Consider the following 18,081-nt stretch of genomic DNA (forward strand, 5'->3'; position numbering starts at 1 on the left):
TTTCGGCAGTCGTCTCCCACGAGTCCGACCCAAACCCGCTATACAATTGTTTGGGAGGGGCGTGTCATTTTTGAGAAAACATTTGCAACTTGTGTAGACAGGAAAGGTTGTATTAAAGAAATCAGAGTTGCTATCTGGATGAATAATCCTGTAAGAAGATTAGGGAGTGTTTTGTCAAGGGACTTTGTTTATACTTCCACAGATGTGCACGCATCGAGAAATAGTTGACATGAAAACCGTCTGAAAAGGTATTTTCAACAATATGCTCTCGATAGCCATTCATAGACTCCTTTTGATTTGTTATGAATCAAAGTGCAGGAAAAAGGACTTTTGAAAAACATACAAATCCTCCTGCTATTGTTGGATGTTCCTTGATTGAAGGCCTCAAGGGGGCTTTGATTCTTCATTTGGTTTTGTGGGCGTGCGCAAGACTAATGTGAGATATAGACATTAAAAATAAGAGTGAAATACAGCATGACTGACAAATCTGCTTTTCTGCTAAAGCGAGTTGACTAATCCTTCAGCAAGCCTAATGTGGCCAAACTAATGCCATATAATCCATGCAAGTCCACATCCACACTGTACACTTGCAATGGAAAAGCGGGAGGGAGCATCAACTCCTTTAGGATCACTTTCAGTACACTGCAGCAGCGCTCCAGCCACCATCAAAGCTTCATGTGCACACATGCATGAATCATGGATACAAATGAGTATGACGTAACAAGATTACATCATCAAAAGAGCATATGGTAGAACTTGCTGCATTCCGCCAAGGCGTTTCTCCAGTGTAAACATAGAGATGTATAGCCACAGGTTACACCCGCGTTCACTGCTCAATGTATGACAAAAAGAGCAAAAATGACCAGCTTCATCAAGCAATATGCACTAAGTCTGCATGTGCTACAGCATGTGTATGCACACACACACAACTGAATATTTGAACATAACGTTCTTAGTGCATTCTCCTCCACAGAGCAAACTCTATTAGCAAGCGTCTTCCCCCAGGGCTGACACTGACATCTCTTATCAGAATCCCCTGTGCAAGAAGACACACACGCACACATGCACACAAGGATGCGCCTCAAAGTTGGGAGAAAGGAAGAAAATAATGAAAAGGTGCAGCGGACACAAATAGGCAAAGGTACTTCTCAAGTAGTTATGATAAATATATAGTGCAGTACAGTACATCATTTTTATGATTCATTTCGTAATATCTAAAGAGATGGGGAGTATTACATCCTCATTTCAACAGAAGAATGGGGTGATTGCAACAGTGGCCTACTATGGTTCAAATCAGAATTTCTTTCACCGCCATTTTAGCTGAATTATGTTCAACTGGTTTGACTTTGTGAGTTTTATGTTCTTAAAAAAGTGCTCAATATTTGCATCTTACTTTGAAGGTTTAGGGTGTCCACAAAGCTGAAATAACTTTTTTTTTTTTTAAACAAAGCTATATACAGGTATCTTAACATGACTAGTTTGTTTTGCATGTTTTCTAATGGGCAAATGCTAACATCTCTTGTGGCATTCAATTCTGTATCCAAGCTAACCACGATTACATTTTCGAATGACTACAAAGTTTATTTCAGAACTTTTCTTTCGGATGTACAAATCAATGTTGCTTGATGTAGCTCAAAGGGTTGGTAGAATTTATTTCAATTCCACTTTCATAAACAAAAAGCAGCTATTACAGAAATATGTACATATGAATTTCTTTAAAATACATTTCAGAAGCTCTTTTCAGCTTAGCCCCTGAAAAAGGTTTAGTCTCTGTGACGCTGCATCAAGTGCGCCGCTTTTCCTCTGCTCATTTTATACTCAATGGGAGGTTCAGGCTCTTGTCTGCATCACTTTTGAATAACTAAAAAAATGGCGCCATCTAGTGGATAAGAAGAGGTGCTCAGTTGTCGAAGACAAGTTGGACGTGGTGTGACAAATTGGTCACTGACGTTTGGATTGGCAATGTTTAACTTGAGAGCAAGGTAACTGGATTCTTTTGAGCTTGATGACAGAGGTGGGAGAGAAGGGATAAGAAGGTACTGTATTGTGGAAGAAGGCTGCCACAACAAGTCGCAGCTACTACTGAAGAAACCCATTTTACGCTGCCAGGACTACGTGATCAAACGGATTACCTTTGCAACTTTGTCAATGATTCACTGAAAACCAGTGAAAAACCTTAGAGCCGTCATAGGGACACTTGGATCGAAGACGTTCTTGCAGGGCTTGTCAGATTCTGACCAGATCCTGCTTGGCCAGCCAATATGATTTCCAGAGCCGTGAGTACGGGAGCAAGGTGGCGCTACTGCAGGGAGTGCATGAAAGTGTCCAGATTATACTCGCTGTCGTACTGTTGCTGGTCCCAGAGCTCTCCCAAGCCGTCCAGCACCGACTTCATGGAGGCCTTTCCTGAGCTGGACGTGGACTGCTCACCCTTCTCGCCTCTGTCGTCCTGAAACACGCACATGAATACGTACTGAATATCACCCCGGCCCGGCGGGGTATCAATAAATAAAATAAAATTGTGTTTATTCAGCCCACTGTTTTCCACTTTAGTAAAGCTTTTCTTGTGATCCCTGTAACATATCATTTAAAAATGGTCTTCTATTGCAAAATAAAATCCAAACAAAAAGAATTTTGAAATCAGGTCCCTTTGGTATTCTCACATTGTCAAGCGTGAAGAGGTTGAGCAGTTGGTCTGTTCCCATGCTCTGCAGGCTGGCATTCTCCTGGCTGATGATGGTGTTGGCTATATTCATCTTGAACTTCTGCAGGCCCATGATCTTCTCTTCCAGGGTGCCTCGAGTGATGAGCCTGTACACGTTCACGACCCGTTTCTGCACGACACAAAACACGCGAGTTTTAAATGAGCAGCCAATTTGTTTGCCGTCCTGGTCGGTCACCAGTGCTTCTAGCACACAGCTCTACGAGCGGGCCATGCGCGCTTGTGAGTACCTGGCCTATCCTATGAGCACGGTCCATGGCCTGCAAGTCCCTCATTGGGTTCCAGTCATGTTCTACAAACACCACCGTGTCAGCGCCAGTCAGGTTCAGACCAAGACCACCGACGTGAGTGGTCAGCAGCAGCACATCAATGGATGGATCATTGTTAAACCTGGAGACCAAAAGCCAGCAGACCAGATTTAGATTGATTTTGGCAAGAGTCACAGCTTGGTCGACAAATACCCACCGGGACACGATGGCGTGACGCAGGCCGGCCTGCACGCTCCCATCCAGTCGCAAGTATGTGACCGTGGGCATTTTGGGTTTCAGAAGGTCATGCTCAACAATATCCAGCATGCTCTTCAGCTGACAGAAAATGAGCACCCGATGCTGAGCCACCACCGCCTCGGTGCTCTCTTCGGAACCCCCGCCACCAAGTCCGCAGTCGAGGAGCAACTGAACAAAGGCAGAAATTGAAACATTGATTTCACGGATCCGCAATCACCCACTCGCATTGAAGAAAACGAGAGCTTTTAGGAATGAACAATGCCTGCCTAGAGATAGAAGAGCCATCCAAGTATCACGAGAAGAAGTTGCTGACCTGTTTTAGTGCAGAGAGTTTTGGAGCGTGCTGAATGTCCCGCAGGTTGGAACTTTGGCCCGCTAGCTGCTCGGTGACGCGTTTGTACTCTGGATGCTGCGGGGTCAACACCAAGCTCGGGTGGTTGCACAGCTTCCGCAGGTACTGCAGGGCCTGAAACATCATATAGCTATTGATCCTGAAGTGGTTCTCAACCCTTGTGACACATTGTCTTACTGTCATATGCCTTTATCAAAAACACCACAGTGCAAATTTGTTCATTGTGCACTATTCATACGGCCAAAATTGTATCAATTAAAATTCTGTGCCTTGGATAATGAGGAGGCGGTGGCGGCAGCGGCGTACCTGGAAGACGTGACCTGTGGCTTTCAGCTTGGGCTTTTCCTCTTGCTCTGGAGAGGCAGAGATGCTATCGTCTATGCTCGCCTTGGCCCGGGACTTGGCAAAGTCTTCGTAGAGCTGAACCTGAGAGTTTGTATGAAAAGTCAAAAAAAATTGAAGAGGGCCATGAAAACGTGACATCTAATGAAGTGCATGCAGGGTCTGGGACAAACCTGAAGAGGACTCAAGTTACAGTAGTAGTCCTGAATTATTTTGGGAGGAAGGTCCTGCAGTACATCCTCTTTCATCCTTCTCAAAAGGAAGGGTAACACTTGCCGATGAAGCGCCTCCATGGCCAGGACGCCTGCACGGATAGAGCTCATGTCACATTGACCTCACAGCAGGCATTTGGGGTTTGGGGGGGCGCTGCCGTACCGGCCTCCTGTTCCCGTGAGGAACTTTTGGCGTCACGACTGGCCAGGATGGGTTTGCCGTAACGTGCAGCAAACTGGCGCTCGGTCCCCAGGAAGCCCGGCATCAGGAAGTCAAAAAGGGACCAGAGCTCCAGAACGTTATTCTACGGATGAGTTGAGGAGAAGGATGAGTCATGAAGAACTTGGTCCGTTTGAACAAACATCGCAGAAAGGAACTCACCTGAATGGGCGTTCCTGACAAGATGACACGGAAGTTGGCAGCCAATTGTTTAATAGCTTTGGAAAGTTTGGTTTTGCCATTTTTGATGATATGGCCTTCATCAAGAATACAGTAATTGAATTTCATATTTCTGCAAAGGTGGAAATCAAAAGGCATGATACATACAAAAGAAAGATGCGCTTTGAAATAAAAGCAGACAGGGCACTCACTTAAAAAAGTCAATGTCGTTTCGTACGACATCGTAAGAAGCAACTACAAGATTGTGTTTCTTCACTTGGTGTTGTAACCTGAAAGCAAATCAAAACGGTCATTCTCATTTCGCGCTTTGCATATCTAGGAAAGGTGCATCCCACACCACACCACACCACACCAGTCCAACTTACCGCATTCTCTCCGTAGGTGGGCCAGTATAGTGCAGCGGATTGAGGTACTCTTTGGCGCAGAACTTGCCGACCTCGTCCACCCAGTGACCGGTCAGTGTGGGTGGGCACACCACCAGAGAGGGCAGCGGGATGCAGTCTGCCGCTTTTGTCTTGGCATATTCCTGAGACCTGAATAGCAATCAACAAAGTGCTTTATGAAACCATCGACGATTCATTTCACATTTGTCCAGTACCTGAGGTAGTGATCCCCTGCTAGAATGCAGATGGACTGCAGAGTCTTGCCGAGGCCCATGTCATCACACAGGATCCCGTGGAGCTTGTACTTGTTTAGGAAGGACAGCCAGTTCACACCATCCTAAGAGATGGATGGATGAATGAAGACTATTGTCACTAGAAGGACTTCCTACTTTTGAGAGTCTTGAACAATCTGCATACCTGCTGGTACTTCCTGAGCTCTGCCTTAATGGGCACAGGGATGGTGTAATTCTCCAGTTTTCTGCCATCAAGCAGTTGTTCCAAGAAGTGTCGCTCTCTGGCCTTCTGTCGGATCAGGTCAGCAGACATGGCAGGAGGGTCTGGTATACCTGCCTAGGGAAACAAGTAGGACGTCTCAGATTGACGGTGAAAGATAAAATGCCATCAACAAATGTGTCAGTCAGAGAGAGTGCAGGTTGGGTTCTTATTTGCGTGGTCTTACCTCCAGCGGCAAGAGACGGATGAGCGTAGCAAAGCATTGCGTGGCCATGAAACGAATGCTGTCGCTAGGATCACTCATACGTCCTAACACCGGTACTACCAGCAATACGATGTAGGGCACGATATCCACATCCAACTGTTCCATGACACCTAAAAGTCACTTCGTGAAGGACAATCTCAGCCGAAATTGAAACACAACACCGTTTCTTCAACCGCTCACGTGACAGACAGCGTGCCAAGGATACAAGCCAGAGCCTCGATGGCCCCCTCCTGTTTGGTGCTGTCGTGAATAGCGGCTAACCAGGGCAGGACGCACTCCAGAAAGGCATCCATGGTGTCCAGCATGGATATCTTGCTAAGCACGCCCACACACCGAGCTGCCATGTGACGCACTGCCGTGTAAGGGTGCTGGAGGCAGGTAAACAGATGAGGAAGGTGTTCCAGCAGCTGAAATTGAACAGGAAAAACAAACAGGACCATTCAATGCAGTCATTGGGACTGATGCATATGCAACTCAATAGACTGGGTGGCCCAGGTCCACATCAATAAAGTCTAGTCAGCGCATTTACTGCAATGAGGTCATTGCAAAGACAATAGAAGAGCCGTACCAGAGGTTTGAGCTCATGGGACATGGCTCCACTCATGACTTCAAGCACTTGGAGCGAGTTGACCAGTTCCTGAGCTGCAACGTCACCTCTTTCCAGTTGAATCTGCCTATCTGGAAGACAGGAAAGTCCCTTACAACATGATGTGTCCGTCATACGTGACCGTTTGAGAACTGCACCAAGAATGAGCATTTTTGAACTCGACATACCGATCAAATGCTTTTCATTGACTACGCTCTTCAAAGGCCCCACGGTGTTCTCCCAAAGGTACGGTAGTGACTTGGTGAGGTCGCTACCAAAATGCCTCGCAATGGTCGTGAGTGAGAACTCTGCCCCTCTCCTTTGAATAAGACACGGCTTCCTCTAGAAGGAGAAAAATGCAACGCAGGCAAAAGCGGATTTGTATCTTATGATGTCAGCTCTGAGTTCATCTGCTCATTCCGTCATACCTCGTCATTGTCTATGCCGATGGCGCTGCCTGGAGGAAGGTCTGAAGTGGGAGTCTTGGATGATTTGGGAACAGGGCCCCTTTTACTGGTGATTGCAAACGCTGCCCTCTGATGACGGTACAGAGTCATGATGCCTTGAGTTTTGTTAACCATGTGATGCAGGCAGTCTTTGTCCAATCCGCCGCCTAATGTCAACAATGGAAAATACAATGCTAATTAGGTGAGAGCCAAAACTAGTTTTACGTCAAACACGAGCGCTTTGGATGGTGATTAGATTTAGTTACCTTTGGAGTTTTCCTGTGCGGGTGGTACGGGGCAGGCGGACGAAGGGGTGACTGAAGAGTCTGCGCAAAGTGAGGCGCAGAGGTTTTTGATAATTTTGGGGTTGGGACACGGTGAGCGTCCAGCACACTGCTGCAGCAGCTTGGCAATGAAAGAAGCGGCGTAGCCCTGAATAAGCGTGTTCTCCTCCCGCTTAATGCTCTCCATCAGAGGTCGGACCAGCGGGTTGAGTTTGTCGGGAAGCACTTGCAGGTTGATCACCGCACAAGCGGTGATCATGTGGACCCGCAGATGCAACTGCTGCCATTCGTGGCTGGTTTCCATGACTGTGGCTTGGGCCTGCTGCCGCTTGTTGTCCAATACCTGCCACGGTTTGGTCGTCATATTCAAAGCAGCTGTTGATTCGGTGAAGATGGTGGTTAACTAGGGAATAAGCAGGAGAATGAAAGTTGCCATGAATGGCTGAAAAGCTGTTTTGTATTTGTGGTTGTCTGCCAAACGTCGGTTTACAAAGGTCTCTATCAACATTGCGTGGAGGCGAATGGCACGCAAAGGACGAGTTGGAGTACATTTCTGTGCGCAAGCCAATAACCTTACGAACGGCGTTGGTTTTCATTTGATACTTTTTGGCTCGTTGACTTAACTGCTAGCGACTTAATATACAGGAGCATAGATGACTTCTCGAGACTGAGCGTATTCAGATTTGCACGGTAGGAAAACAAACTCAAGTCTCGGCTGCATCAGGCTGCGGAACGCTTTTAAAAATACTCTAATTGCATAAGAGTGTATATATTGGGAGCGAGGCTCTCACAGCATTTCCCCAGATTGATTTGGAACGCACAGATCGTATTCAAAGTACAAATGCCTCTTCCGACCGACGCCTGCAGTACACCCGTTGACAAGGCATCCAATGAAAATACATTTGCTGTCTCATAACGCGTGCACGAGCATCTATTCCGATACGCCTTAGTGGTCATACCAGCTCGTTGGCTTGATCAATAGTGAACACGCTACAATTGAGGCGGTCTTGAACGTCCACGTGAGCCTCGGAAAGCAAGGCGATGAGCTGCTTGCACTCGTTCTGCATGCGCGTGAAAGGGATGGCAATCTCGTCGTAATACAACTGCTCGGACAGAATGGCGAGGAGACGAGGCTGCACCGCACTTGACACTATCTGGCAATCCTAATGGGGAACATTTGAAACAGAAATCAATATTCGCTTTGAAACTAGTGGCCTCGTCGTGCACACACAAAGAAAAGTGTTTCACCTTTTGCAGAGAAGCCCACTCACAGAGTACAAGAGCTACAGCTATTCGCTGAAGTGCAGACTTTGAATTGAGGTGAAAGAGCAATAACTGGCCTAGAGACTCAGCTGGACGGATCTCCTGAGACGCAGCATTGAGATGAGGCTCGCATATACACTTACATAGAGCCCCAAGCAATCTGGAACAAAGAGATGAGAGAATGTCTAAAAATAAAAATACTCTTGAAAAAGGAGCCACGTCACTGTTTATGCAGTGAAAGCATGCCGACTCACTTGGCAGCCATAAGGCGAGCACGGATCACCACATAGTCCCTCGATACTGGGTCATCGGTCACCGTCTCTGCCCCTGCTATGTACTCCTGGACTGTTTCCTTGATCTGGATGGTGCCTTGGCGTGCCTTTGAACCACCTTTATCCTGTTACATTGACACAAATGCACTCAAGGCTTTGTCCAAGAATCTGATCAGGTCAATAAAGTGAAGCATTTTCATATTTCATTAATACCGCATCTTTTTGGAGTGGCACATTTCAAAGTATTTCTTTCAAGTGATTCGAATAGACAGAACAACCTTGGCGCGAGCCTTGACTTCAAGCAACATGTTGAGGTCGATGGGAATGTGCGAGGCCTGCATCATGAGACAGAGCCAGGCGCCCATCCATGGACAGCTGGCTGCTACCACAAACTGTTGCGGGGCCTGAGAGAGTAGCTCCGTCCACACCTGGATGCAAATGGACGCAGCTTAATCGAAGCCTAGTAACTATGGACAAGATCTAAAAACAGAGGAAATAGTGAAGAATCCCCATTCATTTCTCTTGGCTTCATCGTACCTTTTGGATAAGTTCTAGAATTTCCTCATTGCTTTCAAGTATACAAGACTGGAACATGTGACGGAGCATATCTTGTAGGATGGGGTTGATCCACAATGCACATTTCTGATGGAGAAAAGCACATCATCAGCTATGCGTCCGTCATATTAGCAAGCATACATAGTAAATGTTAGCAATTATTTCAAAAAAAGAACACTCCATATTTTTATAGGAAGACATGACCTGGTCAGATTTAGACCCGAGTGTCGATTATGCAAGCATCCATACTGAACGTTAGCCATCAATTCCAAAAAAAAGAACACTTCATATTTCAAATATGGATTTATCAGTATATTAACACATTACCTGGTCAGATTTAGACAGGAGCGTGTAAAGCGTTTCTAGCGCTGCCCGTCGAACAGATGAGATAGTGTGCCTCAAGAAGGGCCAAACCCGGGGGACCAGCACCGTTAAGGACTGCTGCATACTGCAGAGACCAAGAAAGTTGATTAACGCAATTCCGACATCTCCATCCAGAGAAAGAACTAAACTCATTGTCTAACAGTTCTGGAAGAGAAGGCGTTATGTCATCGAGATGGAAAGACCAAGGTCTGGGTGATGAGCGCCAATTGTTACCGTTCAACTTTTACTCTGAGAACCTCAATCGGACCAACCTGCACTGTCGAACCTGCGGGTAGGTGAGCAAAGACGATAACAATGTCATGATGCTGTTGGTGGAAGCGGTGAGGTCGTCCAGATCCAAAAGAGCATCCCACAATGTGTTTATGATGAACGGTACCTGCGGCGCACCGGAACGTCCGTTACGAACATTAAACCTGGATGTTGAATGTTTCGTTAAACGCTGTCATGTGCGACAGGTCGCTTGAAACTAACCTTATTGGGCAGTAACTGTACCAAGCCTTCCACCACAGGAATGAGTGCCGCAGCAGCCACAGCCCTGACATCATCATCCAGGTCCTGAAGGCCCTCAGTGATGGCAGGGAGCAGCCGTGGGAGTAAAACAGAGATCAGGTCCTAAGATGCGAGAAGAACACAAACGACGGATGGTTAGTGACGCTCCAAAGTATTGATGTGGCGATCGTGTCACTTCACAGGCGTACCTGTCGGACGGCAAGTGCATATTTGATTCCGAGCAGGCCTCCGTGACGGACCTCCCACTGGTCTTCTTTAAGCAGCTTCAGCAGCACGTCAACTGTCATGGACACCCCAGTCTCACTCATGTGGCGCAGTGCCACACCAAGCGTCTGAGCACACGTCTCTCGGACAGGAGCCACAACCTGATAAGAGATTAACGTGGAACAACACCGGTGCTTAAGCAAAGAATTGAAGTCAAGCAGAGAGCGCCGTGAACACCCACCTCATCCGATACAAAATCTCCAAAACGGTCCAGAGCAAAGACGCACAGCAAACGGATGACGAGGTCTTGTATCCACTCCTCGTGCTGCCGCGACATCTGTAACAACCAACATAAGAGTCAGTGCTCAAATCCCGTGATCAACTGGCAAGAATAATGATCGATCAAACACCTGCTCTGCAGTGCTTCCCGCAAGTTTGCCACCTCCTGCGCCGTGGGACTTGAGGATTTCTCGAAGACCAGTGCCTGCACCGTGACGGATCTGTAAATGACATGTACGAGTGGCTTTTGCTGCTTTATTCATCAGAATGCGTAGAAGATATCGTGCTAAAACCATTTTTCTCAGTTGACTTCTCTGTAAGGTTTGAAATCACTTTTTTACCTCCCAGGAAGGATTAAAGAGGTCGTTGCAGAGTTCTTCACTGAAGCTTTCCAATGGCCATTCTTGTGGCTAAAAATCAAGAAGAGGCACGAGTGCACGCGTCACACAATTTTCACTAGGTATTGATACACGTCTCAATAAATGCCCCGTTTCATTACCTCGTCTGAAAGACTGGAGGAATCCTGAACTTTGTTCATTAGAACTTTATGTTCTGTTGCTGGCGGGTCAATAACTATGCTGGTGGTTTTCCTTCGTTTCTCTTCAGGCTCCCCTTCAAAACTGTCATTACTGAAAGAAAGAAAAAAAAATCCTCATGTTATTGAAACTATGTCCCCTTAAATGTGGGCCGGCTGATCAACCAGTGCAACCAAATTTCCTAGCATGTGAAATGCAAAACAATGCACTGTGCAGTTTCCCAATATGCTTTTTCTCCTCACCTTTTTTCATTTGGATCCAAGTCTCTGGATTTTTGTTTTGCAACTAGCTTTGCCAGCCTCTTTGCCTTATTCTTCTGGCGATTGCTCATGCCTGGCCGAAATTCCGAGTCTATCAATTCGGCAGCTTGAATAGGCTGAAACCATGAGATTGGTTATTTCATTTCATCAGACAAGACGTACAGTTTGAAAGAACACCAAAACAAAGAATGCACCAACAATTCACCGTAGCTGCGCTCTTAAATGAAAAGTCTGATATCTTACAAAGCAACGTTTTTGCATAATGTGCCCCACTTCTCGTCCACCAAGCAAATATGTCAGACGAGAAGAGCTAATGCAAAATACTTGGTAGCAGAGGCTTACACGTGCTCAGTTTGGATCAAGAAAAGTTATGATGCTGAAAGGAAGACCTACGACGTGATTACGGGAGCTGGACCCTGCTGTAATCTTGCTTCCTTGAGGCCTCGAGACGCTCGACGGACAAGTGTAGTCCAGGTCTTCGTCATTAAACAGCTCCTCGGTGTCCATGCCAATGGCGGCGCCTATGTCAAGTCCCAACTTCTTCTGAAGAAGCTTTCTTTGGCAGGCCAGGCGTTCCTTGGGGTCCATCTCACCTGAAAATATACAACAGTTGGGAACCCTTCAACAAACCAAGTAGTAACATGACTATTGCAGCTGCTACAAACAACTTATTAAATAGACACAATGAACATTATCTTTTCAAGTCGGATTACGCACCACATTCAAGTCACATTCTATCATGAAATGGTGTCGTTTGTGTGCACATGATTCCAAATGCAAATGGGATGTGCTTCCGGGGCTTTTTAGCAGCTCTGTGTAAATGTTTGGTTGGAGTCTGCTTTTTAGCAGCTCTGTGTGAATATGGATCATTTTGTTGAAATTTTGAAAAACACAAAAAACACCAGCTTTGCTACATTAACTTACACATTTTGTCATCTTGCAATTCAAACTCTGCACCAGCGGATCCCAGAAGAGATGCGCCATGTTTGAGTAGGCGGGAAATGTCAAAATGGTAGAAACTCAGCCTCTCGCTGGCTGCATCCTCAGCCTCAGGCGATAATGACTCTGGAAGAAAAGAAACGGACAGTAACATTGACAACACGTTAGAAAATACAGTACATTTGGCCTTCTTTCCTCTATGCATACTACATAAATAGAAAGACAAAAGTCCACTCTGAGAGCTTTGATATTCCTCTTGAAAAAAATCACAAATTTGTAAGCACTCTTCACTATTTCTTATAGTCAGTATTGACCAAATGACTTGCTACATTATCATGGTTACCATAAAGTGAATTAAAAAAAACAACCTTTTTCTTCTTCAAAACAAAGCAGTGGGTAAAAGGTGAAGTTAATGTAACAGGTTGGGTCTGACGACATCCCAAATTTTGATTGTCCGTAATTACACCAAAGAAGCATGCAGTGTTTTCTGGCCAGCCTTGGCAATCACCTTCTTTAGGCTTTGGGGCAGGGTTCCATTCTGGAATATTTTTCACAATAGCTTCCACAGCTTGGCCTGCAGCTATACGAGTGTCCCAGTTGGGACTCCTTAGATAGGTCAAGACCTTAGAATAGACAGAATCAATTTATCGCATTGACAATTCAAATGTCCGATGAGCAAAACAATGACGTCTGAAAACACAAACAAGCCCAAGTTAGCCTTGTTATGACACCCATTTAAAACAAACATACCTTAGCCAATAAGTTATTAAGCTCATGCGGGTGGAGTTTAACCACTTCTCCTAGCTGCTGGGCTGCTGCTTTCCTAGTTACTGGAGTTGTTCCAGTGTCAAGTAGGATGAACAAACGATCAAGTCTAAGAAATAAATGCATATAAGGTCAGCACAAACAACATGTCAAGCAATGGGCACAAGGCAATATTAATAGCTCTGCAATTACAGAAACTTGGGCAGTGAGGCTGTGGGATGTAGGAGTAATTCAAGAATTTCTTATCAATACGTCCATATAGCATTTTTGCTAAGGAATGTCTGGGACAGCAAAACTCATGTCTAACGATGGGGGGCGGGAGCAACTGTGCTTTAACTAAGCAGTCTATAAATAAAGTGGTGTGGATTAAAAGGTGTATAGCTTTTGCCCCCCGAACAGTAGAACAGTAGCAGATCGTTACCACGGTCACACCAAGAGGACTTGGAACATCCTACGTGATCATAGCCAGGCCACAGTCATCAGATCATTCGAAGAATATTTGAAAGCTGATCACAATTACTCTTTTAACCCTCCACTCATACTATGAGAGTGTTGGAGTTGAGGAGTCAGCGGACCCAAACATCATGTCATCATCACGTTGTCGTTATCCATCCTGCATCCAGCAACTTGACTTCACTGCATGAAGCAGCGGTCGGTGCACAACAGCAGATCAAGTGTAAGATGGACCCGGTGTCAACACGAATGTGTACGACGACTCAAGTTTTGCCCAACACGATGACACTGTTTACAGAAGGGCTGTCGCTACGCCGTTCTCTGCTGAATCGAACGTCACACTGTTAAGTAGGCTAGCTAGCCGATTGTTTGAGTCAAGTCCGACACGTACAAAGTCTGCATTAGCGTAACATAGGCGGATCTTACCTTGTTACAGCCATGTTCAGGAATCCTGTCGCTCTTCCCGTCCCACATTCAAATCGAAACTATAGACTCGACACGATCACTGTAAATGGATTCCGAAGTGTGGCGAATAATGACAGCAGGCTAGTTAGCAGCTAGCGTTAGCGAGTCGAGGCCCGGCAGTCTGCGGATGTGCTACTGACCGCCCCAAGTGTGTCGAAACAAGACGCCGAGTTCACTTTCAATTCATGGCTTCAAAGTTGTCTCTCTTGCCTCCCCGGTATCTTCTGCCACCAAATGTTACCAAGTACCACAAACATATGAATCCATGGCTTACGTTACCCTTCAGAACTCTTTGCAGATAAATACTTCAACCTAATTAAGTATAAAGAGTTATTTTGTGTCGCTGACAAGGCGACCCGGTAGACTGTTTTTATATGAGGGGCCATCTTGCATTTATTCCTTCCTCTGTGGAAGGCGATCGCTGATTGGCTACACACATCACGGCAAGCCAATGAACGTACGCGTTAAAAGGGAATACGAATAAAGAAAAAAAAACGCGAACGGACGCTGTTTTTTTTTAACCTTTGCTGCGTGCATTATTTTATTTCGCGTGGGTATAGGCGATCTTTTAAAATACGACATGTAGCCAATACATCACTTTGTGTGTTTGCACAAAACCCCGTAATAACGTACACATGAATCATATTTTGACAAAGCTTTGCTTTTACAACGCTATCGTTTTTCATAATCACGATTGTCGTACTGTCACCGCATGTTCTCTATATTTGATTTTATGTTTAACAAGTTATATGTACAATTAAATAGGAAGGTAGCGTGTCTGTGCGTGCGTGTGTGTGTGTGTGTGGGGGGGGGGGGGGGGGGCGGGCTTGACAATAGATAGAGCTGACCATGGTGCTGAACACTTTCCCTATCGACAAGAAGAAGAAAGCCCCTTGTGGGCTGAAAAATATCCTGTTTGTGTGCATAAAATGTTTATTTGATTTGTTTATCCTTATCTGAGGTTTATTTTGGTCTATTTCCTAATTGTGAAAGAAACCTGAAATATTCTAAATGAAATAAAACACTATATAGATTCTGTTTTAGGCAAATGCCGCCAAGTGTCAATAACATTTTGGGATGACAACAAATGAACACAAACATGCTGTTTCAGAAAGCAAATTGAGTTCAACAGAGATTTGTATTTTATTTAAAATGCGCATGAGTGCACATCACTGACTGTAATAATCTGTCTACAGAAGAGCAACACTGTCTCTGCATATGAACTGATTCTTTCAACAGTTCACAAATACGTAAACAAAAAATCTATACGGGTACAGAAAAAAAAAATACAATTGCGCTCACAAAATATTCATTGCCCACAAACAGTCCCAAACCCTGTGCTGTTCTTCCCTCAATTTAGGAGTCATTAACAGCACCACTATAAGGCACTTTGATCAATACTTCAAAGATACTTTGTTTTAATTAAATAGAATTTTGGCCTGATGCAAAATTATACTAATACAACCCTAGTGAGGATAAGCAGTGCAAAGTCACTAGCGGTACTCAATTGAACAAAAATCCTGACACTGGCTCTCCACAGAAAATGACTACAGAGCATACATAGTGCACATAGGTCAAACCTTGTGCTCCAACATGCTGCGTCTATCTCATCAAGTCCTCTCAACTTAAAAGCATTCTTTCTCATTTCGTGGACTTTGAATAGTCGTTGAATTTCTTCTCAATCTCTAAATCCCAAAAGACCATCATCACCTGTGATAGCACGCAGCACAACTGCCGGCTTGGTAAGTAAGCCCTTTTAGTAAGGTTAGACTTGGGAGCCAATGAGGCAGTGACGGCCTGAGTACTGCCCTGCGACGGGGCCGTTGGAGACCTGCAGGGTGGCGGTGTGGGCCAGATATGCGCTAGGTCTGCGGTTTGGGACGAGAGCCGACTGTGCAACTTGCTGGGGATACTGCGTGCCGGGCCGGTGCAGGTACTGGGCCACAGTGGCTGCCTGGCTCGAACTGTGGTAGACCGTCTGAACTTGCTGCTGTAGCTGTTGGCCCGGCTGCTGGTACTTGTGCTTGTTGGCCTCTTTCACGTCACTGTCATGTGCACTAAACAAAAAGAGGACAGTGAAAAATCTGTTGACAAAATTCTTCTAACTTTACAAGAGTCCTTTTTCGCGAGGAGAATTTTTAGAATTCATTGTCAGATCATTCAAATACACACATGAGGAGTTTCTCGGTACATGGGACCAGGTTCTCCAATGTATAGCCTGTGAGTCGCTGCAATCGGGGTGCCCAAGTAGGGGATACGTGCAGGACGAGGCGTGAGGCAGCTACGCATGCGGCGGCCACCAGAGAGGGTTCAAAACATAAAAACACGTGATCTGGGCAAAGAACAAACAATAGAAAAGACACTTAACAAAATGGACACATACAAGCGGCATGTCATTGTTGTTCAAGTTGGAGATGTTATGACCTCCCCTCCTCCAATTTAAAACAGCTCCCAGGTGTCTTCTTAATAAAAACTTTGAGAAGTTCTTCTTAGTTCACATGTGTACCATTACCTTGCAGGGAGACTTCCAGGAAGTAATCGACATACTTGGCCATGTAGAGTTTGGTTTTCTCTAAACAGGTCATAGGCAAGCCATCGTGTAGGTCTCCCTCGTGAACTGCGATAGAAAGGTAGTATTCGATGAAATGAGCTGCTGTGGGGAGGTACAGGTTCCACTGGAAGGATTCCAGCAGGAACAGCTCCATGTGGAGAAGAGCCTGCTTGGTCATAACTACGTTCATGGAGCGCATGCACCCCAGACTATTCAGTGTCTCCAATTTTGGAACCTTGTCCTCCCTTTCCTCAAATTTACCTGCAGAAAGGAAAGCAGAGCATTACGACGCAGTGAGACGTGAAAGACCCTTTGCACACTTACTTGCCAAAAGAAGACACGAGAGCGAGACCATGTGAAGCTGCTGGGTGGTGACATCGTAGCGGTCCATGAAGAGGTCCAGCAGGTAGACAGCAAGGTGTCTCGCTGCGGGACACAGCCGGAAGTGGTTGCTGATGATGGCTATGAGGTCTGCAAAGTATCGCCTCAAGTTGAGCTGAGGGGACTGGCCTTTAAAGGAGGGCAGGTTGAGCTCCTGAATGAAGACATTTTGCCTTTGAGAATGCTACTGCAGCTTCATTCTTTCACTATACTATGCAGATTCAGCATAGCTTGTGAATGCACAAACCACAAGCTGATGAAAATTCAGAGTCACATGCGTGAGTCACAAAGGGGGGTTTAAAAATGGATGGAGCTATTATAAACACAGTTTGATCACACGTTTCTTCACTGAATGAAGAGTCCATTTGGCTGGCAATTCTGCTCATGACTGAGCAGCCCGCCACGCCAAATCCCAGCCTGGAAACTCACATTGTTTCGCAGCGCCTGGTGAATATCTTTAGCCAGTTGTCCTTGCCACCACTGGTCCTCTAGCTCCATTTAACACAGGGGCTTTGGAAACAACTGACAAAACAAACATAGTGTCAATTACATTCTAGCGGGCGTCAATTAGTCTGTCCAGAAAGTTCAAATACATCCGCCGTGTTTTGTAGAAACGGCTGATTTTGTTGCACCGGTTGCATAGCGTTCTATCTAGTTCGTTAATTTGTTTAAAAGCATTGCATAAAGAAAGTTTGGAAAAGCGAATACTCACCCAGAGAGCACATCAATGGAATATAGCGGCCCGTTTGCTTGAAATAAATTCCAGTGTATACTCGTAGAACATGCTTTTGCACCGCGCAAGCAATCAGTCAGTGAAGCTTCATCCCTTGACACAAACCCAGCAAACACGGCTGTGGCCTTCAGGGTCAACGGAAGTTACATAATCTAGGTGAGTCCCCTTCAGTTACAAAATGAAATAGGCCACAATGAAGGTCCCAAGTAGGGACTATATTTGTATACAGTTGATGAGAATTCACGTTAGACTATAGAATGTTTACAATAATGTTTACAACATTCAAACATGAGGGTTTTGATCGCTGCAGTTGATTTTCTAGTCAGCGGTCACTGTCTCATTTTACGCATTTCTAATTGGCCATGAAAGCAGCACAATGGGGAACAGCAACAGGACTCAGCCAATTAAATGTAAATAGACATATTTAACAAATGGATAGCATTCTGTTGTCCACCATGCCACCACTTAGATGCATATAATTATTCAAATCAAATAATTAAAAGTCAATCATTTGTGCAAATTAGTTATTGCACAAGTGTGTATCAAATTGACAGCCCTTCACATCAAGCAATGCCACTGC

At 45.4% G+C, this 18,081-nt stretch overlaps 2 protein-coding genes across 2 annotated transcripts; both read right to left on the bottom strand.

Moving 5' to 3' along the window:
• Nucleotides 1-1,626: 1,626 nt before the first annotated feature.
• btaf1 (B-TFIID TATA-box binding protein associated factor 1) lies at nt 1,627-14,232 on the bottom strand. The gene is made up of 39 exons (XM_088385296.1): nt 13,977-14,232; nt 13,798-13,876; nt 12,904-13,027; nt 12,662-12,776; nt 12,139-12,279; nt 11,608-11,807; nt 11,197-11,330; nt 10,918-11,047; nt 10,760-10,828; nt 10,550-10,639; nt 10,381-10,476; nt 10,124-10,300; nt 9,897-10,037; nt 9,677-9,801; nt 9,369-9,489; nt 9,024-9,128; nt 8,765-8,914; nt 8,469-8,611; nt 8,200-8,374; nt 7,911-8,114; nt 6,934-7,354; nt 6,650-6,834; nt 6,410-6,563; nt 6,204-6,313; nt 5,841-6,042; nt 5,597-5,745; nt 5,335-5,487; nt 5,133-5,254; nt 4,900-5,067; nt 4,726-4,803; nt 4,517-4,646; nt 4,298-4,439; nt 4,096-4,226; nt 3,887-4,006; nt 3,542-3,694; nt 3,188-3,396; nt 2,953-3,112; nt 2,664-2,834; nt 1,627-2,449 (listed from the first exon to the last, which is right to left on the bottom strand). Exons 2-39 carry the CDS (start codon nt 13,809-13,811, stop codon nt 2,300-2,302), a joined length of 5,562 nt encoding a protein of 1,853 aa, XP_088241422.1. The 5' UTR covers nt 13,812-13,876; nt 13,977-14,232; the 3' UTR covers nt 1,627-2,299.
• A 723-nt stretch (nt 14,233-14,955) lies between these two features.
• On the bottom strand, nt 14,956-18,065 carry ccnj (cyclin J). The gene is made up of 6 exons (XM_088384831.1): nt 17,481-18,065; nt 17,198-17,290; nt 16,712-16,922; nt 16,349-16,648; nt 16,009-16,168; nt 14,956-15,893 (listed from the first exon to the last, which is right to left on the bottom strand). The coding sequence occupies exons 2-6, from the start codon at nt 17,264-17,266 to the stop codon at nt 15,602-15,604; spliced, it is 1,032 nt and encodes a 343-aa protein (XP_088240957.1). The 5' UTR covers nt 17,267-17,290; nt 17,481-18,065; the 3' UTR covers nt 14,956-15,601.
• Between the last annotated feature and the right edge of the window lie 16 nt (nt 18,066-18,081).

Source organism: Syngnathus floridae, chromosome 9 (assembly GCF_059516105.1).
Source record: "Syngnathus floridae isolate MCC-2025c chromosome 9, RoL_Sflo_1.0, whole genome shotgun sequence".
NCBI lineage: Eukaryota > Metazoa > Chordata > Actinopteri > Syngnathiformes > Syngnathidae > Syngnathus > Syngnathus floridae.